General features: G+C 50.2%; 1 protein-coding gene across 1 annotated transcript; it reads right to left on the bottom strand.

Annotated features, from left to right (window-relative positions):
* Positions 1–2,754: 2,754 nt before the first annotated feature.
* On the bottom strand, positions 2,755–19,450 carry LOC133356211 (probable E3 ubiquitin-protein ligase IRF2BPL). The gene is given in 6 exon segments (XM_061573587.1): positions 2,755–5,393; positions 5,395–6,002; positions 6,448–6,499; positions 12,056–12,149; positions 14,655–15,257; positions 19,233–19,450. Coding segments are annotated over 5 exon segments (1,440 nt in total). The 5' UTR covers positions 15,182–15,257; positions 19,233–19,450; the 3' UTR covers positions 2,755–5,234.
* Between the last annotated feature and the right edge of the window lie 559 nt (positions 19,451–20,009).

The following is a 20,009-nucleotide window of genomic DNA, read 5'->3' as shown; positions in this document are numbered from 1 at the left end:
GATTTCTGATCTGATTCTGATTTAAGACTGAAACACGAGAATTTCGCCACAAGTCCTCTCTGGCTGTCGCCTGATGATGCTGCTGCTTGGTGTTGTTGTAATTACTGGTGAAATGTCACGGGACTCGAATTCTCCAACACACCGGTGCGCTGTACGAATAACGAATTGGCACATTTCGTCTACGTGACCAACCTTACGAATTGGCTGTGTCGGGTGGTGGCGGGTTTAACGACACGTTTATATTTGCGCGGTCTCACCACAGAAACTCATACATCGCGTTGAAAATTTGCCCCAATGTTGATGGAATTTTTTTTTAGCAAACATTTGGGACAGAAAGAGACATTCCTGAGAAGCAGAATATTTTATTTATTCTGGAGAAATCCGATGAGCTATGCAGTTCTTTTTCACAGATGAATCGGGCTGTTGTATAACGCACCTAATAACTTAAGTGTATAAGCCCTCTTCTTCTAAACCCACTGCTGAATGAAACCCTTCCCATACCTGAAGCAGTCGTGGAGAATATCTGACCATACTTCACCACACTGGTCAGTGCAGGTTGTGTACGTGTGGGAGTAGCAGGGCACCGCTCCCCCTAACACGCTCCTGTATTACACAATTGGTCAACGCTTTGCCAAAATAGGCGACCTAAGCCCCTGTTCGCGTGACTCGAAGCGCCGTGTTTTTTGTAAAAACTTGAAATCACTTTCGCCAACCGGGGAACTTAAAAAAACTGCATTAAAACCTAGAGTAGCTCATGGTAGGCACGCTACTTTTATCTCTAAAGTAACATACATTACTAAATTTTGTGTTTTATGTTAAGTAATGTGACGCATTGGATTGCAAACAATGCCCATCCCGTTTTTTGCACTCCACTACTGGATGAGGGTCTCTGCCTGTGTGGATCACGGGAGCTGTGACCATACTTTACCGCGCCGATCAGTGAGGGATGGTTGAAAGGAGGGGGCAGTCGAATTATTGTAGAATCACAGTACAATAAACACATTCCTGCGGAGGGAGCTGGTAGGAACGTTGGGTTGCTCGGTCAATGGCCAGGGTCAACGGCGGCGTGGTGTATTCTGCAAATATGCCCGACTGAGAGCGGGCACAAGCCGGCGTGAGTAGGTTAAACGTTGAGTTGTATAAGGGCACCACGGGGTGACGTAGGTAAAAACATTAAAAAGTTAAATTAAATAAAATAAAAATCACGACGTTTCGGAGGCAACACAAGCTTCCGTCTTCAGGTGGTACCGTCACAGCCACGACAGCTGTATCAAGTAAATGAGGGATTACAGGAGCTACCACTCCGTTTATATAATGGTTGGAGTGGTAGCTCCTGCAATCTCTCATTTACTTGATACAGCTGTCGTGGCTGTGACGGTACCACCTGAAGACGGAAGCTTGTGTTGCCTCCGAAACGTCGTGATTTTTATTTTACCTTTTTAATGTTTTTACCTACGTGACTTTACCGAAAAAACCTAAGAATATGAATCATTGCAGTCACGAAAGCTTCAAATCTAGAACTAGAAAATTTACTTTTCAGGCAATGATCCTTCTGAAAAGCAGAGAAAGTCCAATGCCCAAACTAAGCTTACCATTTAAGGCAGTATTATATTGTCAAATGCTTCAACGGCGGCGATGATCACTAACGAACATGCGTTGCAAGCAATAGGACAGAGCAATGATGGGAGGCTTTGAAGTCTAACGTTAAGTTGGAAGAACCTTTTAAACATCTCGTATTATTAGTGGCCATCGATTGCTTTTGTACAGCAGTTCACGTTCGTATTAAAGATCCCCCGTTTTTATAGTTTATGCCAAAAACTAACACAAGTAGTCTACAAGGAAGGCTTTAAATAAAATTAATAAGTAACTACTTACACCCACGCTTGCTATAGGAGCAGACAGGAATGCAGCCCGGTCAGACCCAAAACTCCCCCAACCCACACAGCCCCTCACTCCCAAGCGCTCAGTCACCCAACACTGAGCGCATACCCGACACGCAAACACACACGGCGGCATAGCCACCACCACGGGAACACTGCTCCACGACCGCAGAGATTCATTACGGGGGGGGGGTGTGTGTGGAAGTTTTAAAAGGAACAAACCCACTTTGGCAGCGGACGAAATCCGAGACGGGGTCCGAGCGAGCGAGGCAGAGTCGTGATGTGCGGTTACCTACGGGACTTGGGACTTGCGCACAGTGGAGCCGTTCTTAGATGATTTAACCGACCAGGTTAACCCAAAGGTTGACCCCAACCTGCACACAGGTGACTGAGGCTCCAAGGTTGACCCACACCGCTGCATTGACTCGAGAAAGACCTAGGCTGCTTGGTTGACAAAGACTGCCAGGCTGACACGCTGACTACAGCTGCCACGTGAACCGAAAGGCTGACCCTGGAATGCTGGGTTGACGTAGGTTGTTGGTTTCATCCAGGCGACTGGGCTGGCCAGAGTTTGGCCCAGGTTGAAAAGTTCACCGATGCTAAGGGGTTGAGTCCATACTGACCTCCACTTCCAAACTTTCTTCAGCTACCAAAACTGAGTCAAAGTTACAAGATTGACCAAAGGCTGATCTTCGCTGCCAGGCTGACTGGAAGTCACACAAGCTACGGCAATTATTTTTTGAAGCTGTGGTGAGTGAGTCTGCTTGCTCGCCTACAAAGATTACATCACAAGAGAGACATTCATCACGCTGGGAAGCCGAGTGTGGTCCACAGGACAGCCAGTTACCGTGCGGTTCTGTTAGGGCATGTGTTGCGTTTTATTGTTTGTTTGCAAACACAGTACAAGACAGCCCCCCCCCCACCCCTCACAAGCCACCCGCCTCCAATCACACTCGAAAAGCGCGAAGGGATCTGGGAGCTGGAACAAAAAAAACCTCATTTCTCCGAAAAATACGAGACCCGGTGTGGAATTTCAATTGGAAGTGGTGGGAGAATTAAGACTGTAGCGTGTAAAGCTTGAATCAGACTCGTGTGGAATTCCGATGAGATTGGTGCGAGACTCAAAGCCAGACTGAGACTCTGGTAAGAAGAGTTGTGGTCGGAACACCATCACTACAATGAGGTTAAACTCACACGCGATTACCGCAACTCAAATTGTTAAAAACAGAGTCCACGTGCGATGACTGCGTTCCATGCGGCGGTTAACCACGACCCCGGCAGTCTCTTTTTTACGGATAGTGAGGTTTCCTTGCATTACAGCACCATAGTACGTAGTGATCACACCAACTTTACAACCTACCACTGTTCACCTTTAAAAGCACGAAACGAAAAAGATCAACACTCGAAATGCTGCCCAAGGTCTCATTACGCCGCCGATCGTGCGATCGCGTAGCCAACCGCAGAGTTCCAACTATCGCGGGAGTGCAAATCTACAACTAAATGCACTTTAGACGCAAACACACGCACAACGACTGCATTCTTCAATCCCACCCCCCTCCCCCTCGGGGCCTGTGCCAATTACCTTTCTCTGTTGGATTTGTTGAAACTTTTTCCTAAACATGCATTTCCTCCTCCTCTTTTAAGCAAACCCTCGGAAACGAAAAAAAGAAAAACAGAAATGTACAAAGTTCGCGCAGCGCGGTGCGGCGTGACCTCCGCCACCCTCGACATCGCCGAGTTTGTTGCCTGGCGCTTCCTGCTCGCGAGACCACCCCCCTCAAGTACCTAGACACTGCCAAACAGCGCTCTCTAAAAACCGTACAAACGAGTTTCATCTCTCCAAGCCGAGTATACGTACAAAAACAAAACTCAAGAATACGTGGGCAAAAAAAGATCATCGACGATTATACAGGTGGACGAGCTAAAACAACATTAATAACCCTAAGACCCGGATAGATCCGTGTAAACCCTACATCACACCCGTGAGGTTTCTTTTCGCGCTTGACGTTGCCGTGTTTCACCGGGGTAGAGAGCCAGTCCATTCCTCCCCGTGTGTCACAGCCGCGGGACGTCGAGCGACGCGGGCCACCCCGGGACGGGCGTTACTGAAAGGGAAAATTCTTCTTTTCAAGTAAAAAAAAAAAATCATGGTGACGACGACGGTGGAACGTGCACGGGCATTGGGGGCAAAGTATGCAGCAGGGGGGCTCTGTCGAGGCAGGCGGGTGAAACCGGAGCGGCTGGTTTCCGTGCCCCTTGTCACCGCCTTTTCGGCCACCGGCTGTCGTGCATGGAAGCGTGTGCGCGGTTAGTGTTACAGCATGCGCACGTCGGCAGCGGCACGACACGGTCTTGCCTCACAAAGGGGACAATGGCATTCGCGTCCTGGCGTCCTCGCCCCCCTCTCTTGGCCGACCGTTCAGACTGCCCCCCCCCCACCGCCCCCCTCGGCAACGTCCCAATGGACCAAGGCCTGCTGGCAGCCGCTCCCCAGGACAACGCAGGCGATCTGCGATGCCGGCGCCGCCGCACGCTCCTCCTTGCTCTCCTGCAGGGCCTGGTTCACTCGAGAGGAAAGCCTCACTCTGCCGCGGTTTCCTCAAGCGCACGCGCGGCACGGCTTATCTGATAGGGCCGTGAAGCGTCTACACGTTTCTGGAATTTGCCAGGGGGTGTTGCCTAGGCGACGGTGGAGGGCGGGTGAATTTGTCTGATGGCGGTGCTGTCGAGTTGCGTCGTACTGGTGCGGCGTGGGGGGGGGGGGCCTCGCGAGTGCAGATGGGACAACCACTTTCGTCGTCTCAGGCGGAGGGGGGCCCCCCCCCCCCCCCCGCAAGGCGACGACAGAACACGAGGCCACCCCGTGCCGTCAATTTGCCCCCCCCCCCCGCGCTTTGTCAATTGGCACCAATTTGGAACTTTCGTTCTTTAAAAAATTTTAAAAACGAAAAATATATGTGTTTATGTACAGCATAGATATATATTTATTTTTTCATACTTTATAAAAACGTTCCACTTACGGGCTTAGTGGGCGGCTCAGTAGAATTATCATCAATGGAGAGGTTTTCTTCTTCGAAACGGTGCCCCCCTGCGTACTCGGGTAAAACTCGGTCATCTCCCACAGGGCTCCTCCTTTACGCTGCCGCCAATCCGTGAACCAAGAGGCAGAAGGGACGGCATACTAGAAGCACACTAGACCTGCTCTAAATGTGATGTTGGCATAAACAATAATACACACACGTAGTTTAAAAAGGAGCAACAAATTAAAGACACGTGACGGGCAGAACAGCAAACTTAACCACCAATGTTTTTTTCTCTCCTCTCGACGGCGAACGCGTTCCACCGTCGTCGCCATCACGGGTCGCGCTCCTTTTTGACGCGAACGTCGCCGGCCAGGATGGTGCCGATCTCCCCTTGCATGAAGGCCCACGGCACGGTCGAGCCCACCAGGGGACACTTCTCCCCGCTGGGGCAGTACACCTCGCCGCCCGCGCCCTGCGCCTTGATGCTCTCAGCGCGAGCACGGGAAGCAGAAGCGGTGCGACGCCACCGAGGGGCACTGCACAAAGTGCGTGTCCTCCAGCCGCTCGCGACACAGCGTGCAGCACAGGGGCGACGCCGCGCCAGCCCCCGCCAGCGCCACACTCATGCCCACGCCCGCCTGCGAGTCCGGGATCTGCTGCCCGCCGGAGTTCAGCAAGCCCTGGTCGCCGCCGCCGCCGCTGCTGCGCACGCGCAGCTCGCTCGGCGAGCCGCTCCCACCGCCGCCGCCGCCGTCGTGGTGGCCGTTGCTGTTGCGGCGCGAGCTGGTCGAGTGCACCTGCGGGATGCCGTTGTCTTTCGGCGATTGCGTTCCGCCGCCGCCGCTGTTGGCGTGGCCGGCGTTGGTGCTGCTGCTGGCGAGGTTGTCGGTGGCCGAGATGAGGGCCGCCATTGGGGAGGGCCCCGAGGGTGGCGGGTAGGCCACGGTGAGCCGCATGCCGTGGTCGGGCGGCGCGTGGAGCCAGTGCGCGTGCTGCGCCGACAGGCGGAGGCCGCCGCCGCCGCTGCCCGACTCGTCGTGCTTCGAGGGGTCCGGCGTTGGGTCCGGGGACACGCGCCGCTTACGGGAGAGGCGCGACCCTGCGGGCAACGACACACACACGACACGCGGGGCGACGAGTGTCAGAGGGCGAGCACGGCACGTGGGCGCCAGCGGCACAGCATGGCTCAATGGGCATTTGGCACAGTTGCACAGACAGAAGCGTGCATAAAACAACACGCACACAATAGTATAGTTGTCACGACAGCCAGTAATAGAATGCACCAGTGAACAGTACACGTGTGAAATGACCGTAATTATAATCTTTCCATTTGGAGCGCAAGACAACAATGAACCACCGAGTCATCAATCATCTCTCGGAGGTTTACAGAATGTTGAAGGCAATAGCCCACCAAATATTTGTACCCTTGCTTATTCGAGATCGGTTTCCCTGCCCCCCTCCCCCAGGGGACACGACTGAGAAAAGAAAATCTAAAATGTATTTTATTTCTAGTTCAACAGCCGCTAAAATGAGACCTTCCCCACCCGCATTGCAGCCTGCCCCAGAGCCCTGTGCTTTAGTGACCGACGATGCAGCCTGCCCAGCATCTGAGACGTGACCGGCGAGCGAATCATTCACGTCGTGGGGCAACGCGCCCGCAAGCCGCCGCCGCCACTGACAGACACATCCCCCCCCCACCCACCACGTCACGATTAGCATGCCAACAAACGCACAACCCTTGTGTGCAAGCCCAGGTTTTGTGTTTCCCCTTTTCAGCCCAACGAGCTCTCTTTGCTCCGCGTCTACGCACTCGTGCAACTGCAACGGAACGACTGCCGTCAACACGACCACTTAGACAACCGCTACGCTAATTTATAATGCAGCCAGTAAAATTCAAAACGAGCTGTGAAATAATTCATCGCCGAAGTGGCTTCAATTCACTCTTGCTATTCGGAGTCGCGATTCATCGCAGGAATACAATTATTTTTTTGTCCCGTTTTTAGGGTCTTGTGTAAGTCTCTCATTTCTCGTCAAGCTAGTCCAGTTCAATTGCGCTACTACCCTTTATGCAACCTCAGCATTTAATATCCTAATAACTTGCATGAATCGCACCATTCCAACGCATTACTCATGAATGTGGAAATCGTGTTAAACGATCGTGCCTATTTAAAGCAAGGTAAACACATTTCCTAATGAACACAGAAACTGCAAGCCCGCTCTTACACCGATAATGTTTTAAACAGAATGACAATACAAGTTTAACACAGTGGTTGTACAGTGCAATGGTCTTTCACACCCACCATTTTTGCCTCTCGATTTCACCTGATCTACATTAACTACAAGGTGCACAATGTCGCCAGGAATTGGAACACGTGAATAATACAATTCGGCTGTTTGTAGCACCATCTTCTGCAAACTTGAGGTCCCTTGACCGAGACTCGCATGGCTGCGTTCACTTTTGAGCGACTCGTTAAAAGACGCAGGTCACACGCCACATGCAAATGGAGATAACCCCCCTCGGCCTTGCTGGATGCCACTCAAAATATTCTGATCACTCGGCAAGTTTCAATCCGAGCCTTCCTCTGTTCTGAGTTAAAAGTCCCCCCCCCCACCCCCCGTTTGTTATTTAAAATAACACTTCTTCGAGAAAAAAAACCTGCAGTCTGATAATTAAAAAAACATTTATATTCACTGCCGATTAGTAAGCATTTGACGTAATCCAGCCACCTCCACAATTAGATGAAATGCCACCATTTGTTATTACGATTAATTTCTATTAAATTATTCTCTTTTGCCAGGATGAAGCATGCAGTTACCGTAAACTTTCAATAAACTTTGGGGGTATCCGTGAACCAGTCACACAGAGTGTAAATATATATTGTAAATAAAGCAAAACTTAACTCACGTACACACGTATTGTGAGCATAAAAATAATATTGAGTACCCGTAATTGAACTGTTACACTCATTAGTAAAGTCACGTGACTGATTTTCAAAATATACTTCACAAACTAATCTTTGGCCTCCAAAAAATACGTGTAAAAATACATAATTTTTACTCCTGAAAGTGACAAAGCCATGGCGCAGTGTTTAGCACATGAACTCGGCAATCCGAGATCGATAATAACCAGACGAGGCCAATCAGTGACAAGTGATATCTAAACAGATCCTAGTCTCCCCTACCCCTTGACCAGGGGCCGGCAACCAAAATAACAAGAAGAGCCATTTCTTTCCAATTCGGTACAAAATTCAGTATTTCAAGAGCCGCAATGCATCTGAGTACATACTGTACATACGTACATATCGTCAAGAAGCAGCCCGTAAAGAGCCGCATGCGGCTCCGGAGCCGTAGGTTGCCGACCCCTGCCCTTGACTAATCCTCACCGACCTGTTGGGTGAAGTATGGTCAAACTATCTCCATGACCGACATGTGTGAAGGCCTTCATCCAGCAGTCTGCGTTATAGTAACGGATGTATATTTCACAGTGAAACACTAACTCAGGCCTAAGGGGTGTGCGGATTGTAGGAATCTGTAGCTGAAATTAACAGCTCTGTACTATGGACTGGGATTCAAAGAAAGGATAATTAATATTTTAAAAAGCATCAGCAGAGATTAAAATGTTCTGGTAAGCCCCGCGAGACTGCCAATGGACCTTAACCTTTGCCTCGAGGCTGCAAAATACAGCAGGCGGTTAGTGCACGTCAATTATTCACAGGAGCGTAAACATATATCTGTGGAATCAGAGCAGAGCAGGAACTGCCCATTTATTGCTTTGTGTCGTTAAGTACCACAGTCCAAAGCGGGCAATGAGACGCACGCAAAAGTGGACAAAATCGAACATAAACAGATTAAATGTGGACATATATACAGAAACGTAAGGCCAATGTATAAATAACAATAGTTTTGGAGAATGTTCATACAAAAAAATTCCTCTCCACGTAAACCTATTTTGTTTTACGAAATCCATTAGACGCATGTTCTTTCGGGAGTGCATCTTATCAGCAACATGTACACATTTACATTTAAAGGAGCTGCACAAGCCCTTGAAACGTAATTTATTTCCACCTCAATGTTATTGACGTAACATCCAACACAGCCGACGAGATCATTGTCTGTCTCCACATGTGGACCTCAAGGTGAGATGGCGTCAAAGAAATCAGGTGGCGGCCGCATGGTTTGGGTCGCGGGGGGGGGGGAAGTGGACATCTTGCATCACCCGGTACAGTGACCATGACGTCAAACAGACCTCCGTGACATCACCGCCCACCCCCCACGGCCACGCCGCTGCACTTTAGCCTACTGTAGTAGCCCCCATTCGCAACATCGCTCGCTTCTTTTCCCTCCCCGCCACCGACGCTGGGCGTTATGAAACTCCAACCCAACCGGCCATGCGTGTAAAATGGTGCCAAGTCTGCACACGCACGCGCACACACACGCGGCATTGTGTTTATTCACCTCTGCCACACACACGAAGACTGCAAAAACTGTACACACAAGAGAAAACGAGCAAGGAAGCCTCCATTTTGGAACGGGTTTTTTTTGCTAAATCGTGGCTCACAAACAAGACACGGTCGGATCTTTGTCGGTGTCAAAGGACATTTTTTTTCAAGACACACGGACGTAAATGCTACAACAGCCTAAAAAAACTTATTTCCGAACCCTAGTCTGTATATTTCCATTACCTTTTAAAAGTCTAAAGTGTGACCAACTTCCTGTATACAAGATGCGGGAGACTACCTGTCCAAATAACGCAGATTTTTACATAGATCTCTAGAAAGGAAATACAGTATACACTAAGAGACCTCCTTTACCAGTGGCAAAATATAGTAATAGGTTTTTACCCTTTCAACTGGTACAAAAACTGACACCTTTATACAAATACAGTATGTTGCGAGTACTCGTGGGCTGTACAGCATAGTTTTTTAACCATCATTAACAACCGCATTGGAGAGAGTTCACATGTTTTGGGCACAAAAAAAGCCCCGTTCTCACAAAGGGGGCGACGAGACAACTGCGGCGGCGTTCATCCTTGGGAAGAAAAAAAACTCCACGATGCAGCAGTAGCAGCAGCAAGCAACGCTGGCAATAATGGCTTCAGCATGCTGCTGCTGCTGCTATCGTCTGTCCCATCAGCTTAAAGCGCGCGCTTTCACAATCCTCCTTCCTTCCTTCCCCCCGTGATTAAATGCCCCCAATAAGCCTCGCGCTATTACTGTACGTGCTGCTGTGTGCATTTTTGCGGGCAGCTCACATGGGTGGTGGTTGGTTGGTTGGTGGTTGCTTGCACATCGCCGTGTGGGTGATGGGCACAACAAACGCCACCCTGGCGGCGCTTCTACGCGATCACTCGCGACGAGTTGTAACCCACCGCATTCGATGCATTACAGCACCTAATCCATTATCGAGGACGTTCACATTTCTCGCATAAAATATAAATATACGGCACACGAGGGCTCTTTCCATTCCGGCATTCAGCTGTGCCAGCATCCTTTTTGAAGAAAGAAAAACCGGCAGTCGCGTGAAATATTTATAGAAGCCTACGTCACTCCGGCGCTGCCACATATCCTGGGTTTTATAATGGAAAAGCAACCCCAGGGAGAAGCGGGGGGGGGGGGGGTAGAATACTCGGCATTGAAGGACGATGTCACGTCGACAGAGAAACTGTCCAGGATTCACAAACAGCGCGCACACACACACAAGACAAAGCGACTACTCTCACGGTATAGCCGACACAGATTGTAGGGGCAAGTGCCGTTGGCGAGCACCTATTAGGGTCGTCACGGTGCATACAATAGGGTGGTAACCAAGAGCCGGCCGCCCTCAGTGCCGATGTCTACACGCCACACAAAGTACTCATTTTAGGGTTGGTGGTTAGTGCACTAACCACTGGTGCCTACCACTCAAATATCACAGGCACCGCATGCATGACAGGCGATGGCGGGCACCACCCCATTAAACACATCGTTGGCACTAAAAGGAATCATGGCCAAAGAGCTGCACATATCATGGCCAACAAGTGATACAGAACAGGAGTTATATATATCATGGGGAACAAGCGATACAGAACGGGGGTTCTGTTTCACATGGGATACCAAACCACATCACAAGACACCACACACATCACAGGCACCACAGCAGCATCAGAAGCACCATCATCATAATTCACCACACAAGTGTTTTGGCACACTACACACACAAAAAAAAATGCTCACCATTGCCACACAATGCATAACACTGCAAACCACATGAATCCCCCTGAACTGAAAACATTACCACTCCGAACGAAACACCACTTTACACACCAGCCGCATTTATGGGTACACCAACTATCAAACTATTTGCAGGATCTCGTGTCATCATGGCCAAAGCTGTCGATGCCATCACACCTAGGCAATGCTCAATACCCTCTCTGCCAAGAACCTGGATCTGTGTTATCCTGTAGGCCACGTGACTTGTCCAACATCTGCCCTAACAGTATCCCACGCAACACTTGGTGGTTTAAGGTCTTTCCCTAGGTCGCCTGACCCGCGGAGACCATTACAATTCCTGCCTCCAGCCTCTGCACACGTCTCATCGTATCTCTCACAGGAACGAACACAACATTCGGTCCATGTAATACCTAACTAGACATTTTTAAAAGGCATATGTCTTAATACATCACTTGGGAGAAAATATACATGCACAAGAGACGAGGAAGACTGAAACAAAAAACATCTCTGATCTTGTAGATACGAGTTTGAAAAAGTAAGGAGAAATAAAGACTCTAACGTTATGTTGAAGCCCGCCATAACATTGGTTGTGATGTCACTTCAGTGGCACTGCAATCTATTCTATTCTGGTTCAGGAGCTACACATTCTTGTTCAGGAGCTAAGTGCCAATGTGTCGGTCCTGCTATTGCCACGAGACAGCTTCAGGACAGAGTTTTGTTATTCCTCCTCCTCCATTAAAGCAAAGACGACAGTGGTTTGCTACATGGTCCATAATTTGTGTTGCATGGCCACCGCACTGTGGATTTCCATAAATTGTCCAGCAGATGTACGCATCGCTCCGTTGATGTTCTGATGCATTCGATGGTTACACACCAGTGGCTCGAGGAATGTCAAAGACAGGAGGTGCGATGTTTGGGTCTCGAATGTTTTTGTTTGGGGTACGTCCGCCTCGTTCCAGCATCCTTCCGCATCGGAGCGAAATTCTAGGATGGTGACGGGCAGCGCGATCCCCACGTAGGGGATGGGGGACTTGAGTCTACGCCGAGGGACGCTGTCGAGATGTACTGGTTAATGGGTAGGCAGGCGCTGTCGAGATGTACTGGTTAATGGGTAGGCAGGCTGTCGTTGGCAAGAAGCTGTGTAAACGTCCTTTCATGTCTCCGTGGTAATTTGGTGACAGAATGTTCGCCCAAACGCAGAGCCAGGAGATTGGTGTCGGTTTCAGTCTTCCGGATATGATGTGCATTGCATTAACACGTACGGCGTTCCAGTGCAGTGACATCACCAGAGCGCTATAATGGAACTCTTGAAGCATAACTTTCAAGTATTTCCTTCTGATGAGCAATGCTGTAAACTTGTATCGGACGGCCCAGGACACGCAGCATTTGCAAGGCGATAGCTTACTACATACAAAATGATATTTGTGTCTTTCTTTATCATATATATACTTCTGCAACACTTTAGAGACGACAACTACAGTACCTAGAAGGAGCAGGTGACATGGTACCACCTTGAATTCTTATCAAGTGGCGGAGACTACCGTGCCTAATAGATGTGTGATAAAGGTCTAAGGTACGACCATTGCTACACCAAACACCCGAAACAAAAACCCTTTCCTAAGCGTGAGCTGCAAATCTTGAACCTGAAGTGTTAACTCCGAACCCTAGACGAAACTCAAGGAACGTCGTCCATTACCATTTCATCAACTAAAAACACACGACCCACGAACGGACGAAAATCTGGTCTATTATTGTAGAAAGATCTGCAGGAACAAGTGCCAGGCACTGTGTTTATTTACCCGCCTACTGTCACTTCCTCGTGCACCTTATAGGGGCCTCTCACACAAATACAAAGATCCCCCAGATAGCCATTGATAGACTGTTGGGGCAAGAGCTGTTAGCGAGTGGCACCTATTAAGGCCCGAACGGCACACGAGGGGGTGGGTGGCCAGAACCACGCCCAGCCGCCTTTGTTTCCCCAGTACAATGTTTACACATCGCACTAAGTACTAATTTGAGGCTGAGTCGACCTAGGAGAGGCCGCACTAGATACTCATTTGAGGCTGCGTCGACGTAGGGGATGGCCCTGGACCGGTTCGAATAATTGCCAGTGGTACTGCGAGCGCGAATCAAACTCGGCTAGCAGGGTTCGAAGCGAACCGTGACACTACCACTCCCCACAAACACATCGACACGCACACCTACACCTCACCAATACCCGGCCATTCCCCACTAAGTGACGGTGACGTCAACACGGCGCCTGTGCCAGGCCTGGTGCACTTTGAGGACACGTGAAGTGTCTCACACACAGTACAATACACACACACACCTTGCAATGGTATGTAATCCCCTGCCACAACACACACCTTGTGGGAAACCATGGCACCAGCATAGACAAAACAATACACTGTACACAATTTGCGCTGCAGGGGATGCCTCAAACACGCCTTGCACGGCCATGTGACATTCAAAGACAAACACCCCCGTACAGCCTCAACAAACTGTTGCGGCAAGTGCTGTTAGCGAGTAGCACCTATGAAGACCGGCACGGCAACGAGGGGGTGGGTGGCCAACACCACGCCCGGCCGCCTTTGTCTCCCGAGTGACGATGTTTACACACCAAACCAGGTACTTATTTGAGGCTTAGTCGACCTTGGGGAGGCCCAGGACCGGTTCAGATAATCGTCACTGGTGTTGGCCGTGAGCGGGAATCGAACTCGCATGGCCGTGAGCAGGAATCGAACTCGGGTCGCCGGGTTCGTAGCGCAGCGCGCTAACCGCTGCACTACCACTCCCCGTGTGACATACACCTCACAAACACCCCACAATGCAGTGGGGGGGGGGGGACGCACACCCGGCCAAAGGATTTACAGAGGGCAAAACGCATTCTTGCACTCAAACCTTTTGAAGGCAAACAACACTCAAACCCTACACACACACATGCATTTTCAAAAGCATGTCTATAGAAAAAATGGAAACACATCTTGTAGGAGGAGCATGTAACGCACCATACACAACCTTCAAAACAACACATACTTCACACACTTCGTAAGAATATGGAACACAACCTAAACACTGTGACACATCATCATAGGGGGCATATGTTAACATAACCTAGCAGTGTGACACAATCCAGTAACATCCTCGACATATATAGCTAGTAGGAGCGTGTGATATATGTAATACATACCCTCCCCCACACCCTATATGTAATACAAACGGAACACACCTTGACATCAGCACGTAACAGAGACAGATGCCCCGTGTAGCCATAACAGACTGTTTGGTCAAGTGCTGTCAGCTAGCACCGATGAAGGCCAGCACCTCGCCCGGCCGCCTTTGTCTCCCCACACATTACACACGCACTTGAACAAGTCACACAAACTCTCCACACCTTGCACGAACTTCTAACACACACGCATCTTTAGAAAACAGAACACTGCACACGTGACACATTGGGGCATATAACACGCACTCTTATACAACCTTGCAGGATCGTCTGACACACACGCGCACAACACAACACCCGACGCAGTCCGCACCTTGCAAGAGCGAGCTGCCCGCGTGTCCCACGGTGCCCGCGCCGACCCCGGCCGCCCGCCCGCGCTGCTGCTTGCCCCAGCGTGGGGCTGTGCCGGCTCAGCTCGGGCGCTCGTCCTTGCCGTGCGCGCCGCCGTGGCCCCCGTGGCCTCCGTGGCCGTTGCCGAAGAAAATCCTCGCCGCCGCCGCGCCGCCTCGGCGGCCGAATGAGGCGAGGCCGCGCCGACCCCGGGAGGCCCGCCGCCCGATCCGCCGACCGACCCCGACCCGCCCCCGCCGGGCCCGTAGCCACCGCCGCCACGCCGCCGCCGTCCTTGGGCTGCTTGTTGTGAGCGGAGGCGGCCGCCGAGGGCCCGTTGGCCCCGCGTTTCATGGCGCGGGTGGCCTCGATGACCAGCTCGATGCGGTCGGCGCCCTCGTAGTTGACGCAGCCGCGGCACACGGCCTCCGAGAAGTCCCACAGCATGGCCCACGGCATGCGCGGCAGGTCGCACAGGTAGCACGATTGGCGACGTGACTGCGCCGACATCTTCCCTGCCCGCCTTCCCACCCCCCCCTTCCTCCTCCTCTTCCTCTTTCTCCTCCTCTTCCTCGTCTCCTCTCGCCTGCGCACGCAGTCGCAAACACGCGGCGGTGGTGACCCCGAGGGGATGGCCTCGCGACAGAAGCAGTCGTGCGCGGTTTCACAAAACACCGCGTGGCACTCGCAAAGGCCTTGCGTTTTGTGTGTGGTGTTATACGGCGGTCGCTCGCGGAAGTGTCTGCAGACGCTCTTACACTTTAGACTTTAAAGAGAGCCCCCGTTTAAATGTTCGTCGTACGTCGTCTCGTTTGACTGAGGAAGAGGCGTCGTAGTCCGCACGTCTTTATCGAGCGCTCGGTCAGTGGGGGGGGGGGGGGGGGGAGGTTCAGATATGTTGGCGACTACTGCTGCTGTGCAATATACTGTACCGTGATTTGCAGTCGTACTGTATAACACAAAAGACACAGATCCCACCCCCCCGTATATAGCCTTAACCGATTGTAAGGGAAAGTGCTGACACCGATGAAGGCCGGCACGGCACACGAGGGGGTGGGTGGCCAGCACCACGCCCGGCCGCCTGGCCACCTTCGTCTCCCCAGGTGCGATGTTTACACACCACACCGGGTACTCATTTGAGGCTGAGTCGACCTAGCGGAGGCCCAGGACCGGTTCAGATAATCGTCACCGGTGTTGGCCGTGAGCGGGATTCGAACTCGGGTCGCTGGGTTCGTAGCACAGCGTAGCGCTAACCGCTACACTACCGCTCCCCACAATATTTACACAGAAATGGAATAACACACACACACACATTGCATAGATCGCATACCCTACAGACATTGACCACGCCACGCTGGTTTACGCCCTGCCATGAACTCGGCAGCCCGAGTTAGAATTCCGGCCACGGCTAACATCAGTAGCAAGTGACGAAACATGAACAGGTTTTGTTTCTCGCCGTGCACCAAACCAGCATGAACCATTGTCGGTACAGGACGGTTCAAACGACCTATGACCGATACGGCACGGGGGAGGGTAAGATGTCTACATTCAGCAGCGGACTGGTGACAATGACAATAAACGATCTATCTAAACCCGCAATGAACATCGAGGTGAAGTATGGTCAAAGACACCCCCACGGGCGTGTACCACAGCGATGTGGAATGTAATACTTACTATAATCACCCAGGAATGTCTGCCCTTAACGCTCGTGACGTCACCCCACATAGACCAGCCCCCCTCATTAATATTCATGAGCAAGTGACGTCCTCCAAATTGACACCCCCCCCCCCCCCCATTCATAATCATTAGCGGCTGACACATTGGGGGGCCGAGGTGCCTCCTCCCCCCCTCCTCGGCGTCAACTTACAACCCTCAATAAAAAAAATTACCTACGCGACTTAACCGAAAAAATCCTTGCAGTCACGAAAACTTCAAGTCTAGAATCACAACCCTCACTACAAAGGCAGAACCCTCACGTCACGCGATCTCCGTCACGCTGTTGAGACATTGAAGTAAAAAGGACGTCACGATGAACGAGGGATTATAACCTTAAAATGAAATAGGTCTGTGTCACCGCGCCCTTACAAACTGCACACGAATTGATGCAATGATTTACTGCAATACACCCGATCCTGGACGGACTAAAAGGTTAGTTCTATATAAATGCAACGTAATCACCCGAACAATACACTCCAATGATATACTCTAGTGCACACCATACTATAGACTGGATTTGAATACGGTAGCGTGCAACGCAAACGTAATTATATACTCTAGTATAGAAGGGTATGTAGAGTTTTCAGCCTGACATAATACAATTAAATATTATCAATGATATTTAGCAGCAGTACTGTATGATACACACATACACATTAAAGGAATTGTCAAGAATACCATGCAATACGATGCATGCAATAGCTGTACTATTTAATATTGTACAATGCAACCCCATACGCAGACATTTATATAATGGGATATGGATATGCAAGACATACAAACGCAGCATTCCAAGCAATACAATACACAGCAACGTATTACAACATGAAAACACAGCAATGCAATACTTACGATACTATGTAATAAGTATTAAATGCAACGTACTGTATTGCAATACAACGTGCTGTATTGCAATGCAACGTACTGTATTGCAACGTACTGTATTACAACGTACTGTATTGCAACCTATTGCATTGCAACCTACCGCATTGCAACGTACTGTGTTGCTAATGCACCTCCGATTAGCACGGTTGACTACGTACGGTGCGAAAGAGTTCCATACTTTACGCAGAATTTCGGAATAACAAAGAATGTCTTCCAGGAATGTAATAAAATGTTACAGGGTGCTAATACGCAGCTGTTTTATTCCAATAAAACACTGTGACAGCATAACATAAACACACACAATGTAATGCCATGGAATATACCGTAGTTATAGAATGTCGTTCTATAGAAACTATACAATACGCACAGTACAACGCCTATGCATTAGCATGCAACACAATACACAGCCTTGCGTTTTAGCAACATTAATCATACGCAGTATAATGCACAATACAATATTATACAAGGGATACAAATGTACATCAATGCAATAATAGAAGACTGCATCGCATTTATGTTTTAAACAGTATTCATTGCAATACGTAGTAGACCTTACAAGGCACGATGGAACAAAAACACAACACAATTGTGGACGTGGAAACGGTATCAATGATTGATATCGACTTACATTAATTGTAGTAAATGGTTCCAACACAAACTTACAATCGCGTCAAACTTCTCGGCCATAAACATCTTTGATGTTAACCTTATTTAATGTAAACTCTCAAGGTGTAAATGATCACTCCTCCTTAGTTAAACATTATCGTTGTTTCACACGGCTTACAAAGTAGGGCGAGCAATTATTTTATTTTCCTCTCCCTTCATTAAGAATTAACAAGTTAAAACAATACGAATCGTTTCGCTGAAATGGAACAACCAACCTATTGTTAACGTTGCATTATTATTCCGAATTTTACCACGATTTGTTTAAAACAAACCAACCACTGTACTGTTTATTCCCGTTATATTCACCGCACGACATAATTTGTGCGCTATTCGCGCCAGAAAAACCCCGTTAAACATTTAAAAATTAACGATTGATGTTTAAACGACTTTGTATACATCAAGACGTACAAAACGGTGGAACGTCGTTTTTTTATCTTCAAAAAGACACAAAAGTCAACACAAAACAGCTGCCAAGTTACGTTTACACACGAAGGAGACGTAATGTTGTACGATACTGAACACAAAGTAGATGTAACACGTAATGTTGTACGAAACTAAACAAAGTAGACACGTAATATTGTACGATACTGAACACAAAGACGACGTAATACGTAATGCTGTATGATACTAAACAAAAAAGCAGTACAGTTGTACGATACTAAACACAAAGACTTAATGTTGTTGTACGATACTAAACACAAAATAGACCCGTAATGTTGTACGATACTAAACACAAAGAAGACGTAACGTTGTACGATACTAAACACAACACTAAGTGTATATTACACTACCTCACATACTTTTGACACCACTTAAACAACAACATTTGTCGCTTAATCGCTGTCGATGTCACCTGATAAAAGTTGCACGCAACATTTTCCGTTAACTTTCGTTAGAACGCAACAAAGGTACGGTGCGAAAGAAGTTCCACACACGCGATTAGCGCACAAAGTCGCCCGAGTTACTCATTTAATCGGTTAAAATTGCCATGAATTCTTCTCCCCACACTCTATAGCTTAGATAACCGGTAATCATTCATAAATCATGTTTCCTGTACACGTTGTTGTTGTTTTTGTGGTGGTGCTTGTGACACGGGCCTACTCAATAAAGTCGTCGTCAAAAGCCGCCAAGGTCGACTTACACAAAAGGCGTTATAATTGCAATTAACTTACGATGGATGCATCGTGTGACGAACACAAGTTACACATCGTGTGACGAACACAAGCTACAACATCGCATGCCGCCCGTAGCCTTTTGACGGGCGGCAAACACAAAAATGTCGTCGAAATTTTACCTCAGAAAACGACGGCGTCCACACCACAAAGTCGCACCCGTGGCTCGTTACAACAACAGCGATGGACACGCGAACCCACAAGAACAACCACCACCAACAACCACCTCCTCTTCCTATACGAAGACGACGACTCCTCGTTGTCGTGTCCACCACGACCACCACGAGCCTCGCGTTGTGAGCAGCGCACGACACGAACTGTGACGCGCAACGGATCCACGAACCCCCCTCCCCCCGCTCGCCCCCACCTCCTCACCCCCCGCTCGCCCCCCCCACCTCCTCACCCCCCGCTCGCCCCCCCACCTCCTCACCCCCCGCTCGCCCCCCCACCTCCTCACCCCCCCCACCTCCTCACCCCCCGCTCGCCCCCCCCACCTCCTCACCCCCCCTCGCCCCCACCTCCTCACCCCCGCTCGCCCCCCCACCTCCTCGCCCCCCCACCTCCTCACCCACCGCTCGCCCCCACCTCCTCACCCCCCGCTCGCCCCCCCACTCCTCACCCCCCACCTCCTCACCCCCCGCTCGCCCCCCCCACCTCCTCACCCCCCGCTCGCCCCCACCCCCTCACCCCCCGCTCGCCCCCCCCACCTCCTCACCCCCCGCTCGCCCCCCCCCACCTCCTCACCCCCCGCTCGCCCCCCCCACCTCCTCACCCCCCGCTCGCCCCCACCCCCTCACCCCCCGCTCGCCCCCACCCCCTCACCCCCCGCTCGCCCCCACCCCCTCACCCCCCCGCTCGTCCCCACCTCCTCACCCCCCGCTCGCCCCCCCCACCTCCTC

Source organism: Lethenteron reissneri, chromosome 53 (assembly GCF_015708825.2).
Source record: "Lethenteron reissneri isolate LAM-NWPU_2019-01 chromosome 53, ASM1570882v1, whole genome shotgun sequence".
Taxonomy (NCBI): Eukaryota; Metazoa; Chordata; class Hyperoartia; order Petromyzontiformes; family Petromyzontidae; genus Lethenteron; species Lethenteron reissneri.
This window is presented reverse-complemented; position numbering and strand designations above follow the sequence as displayed.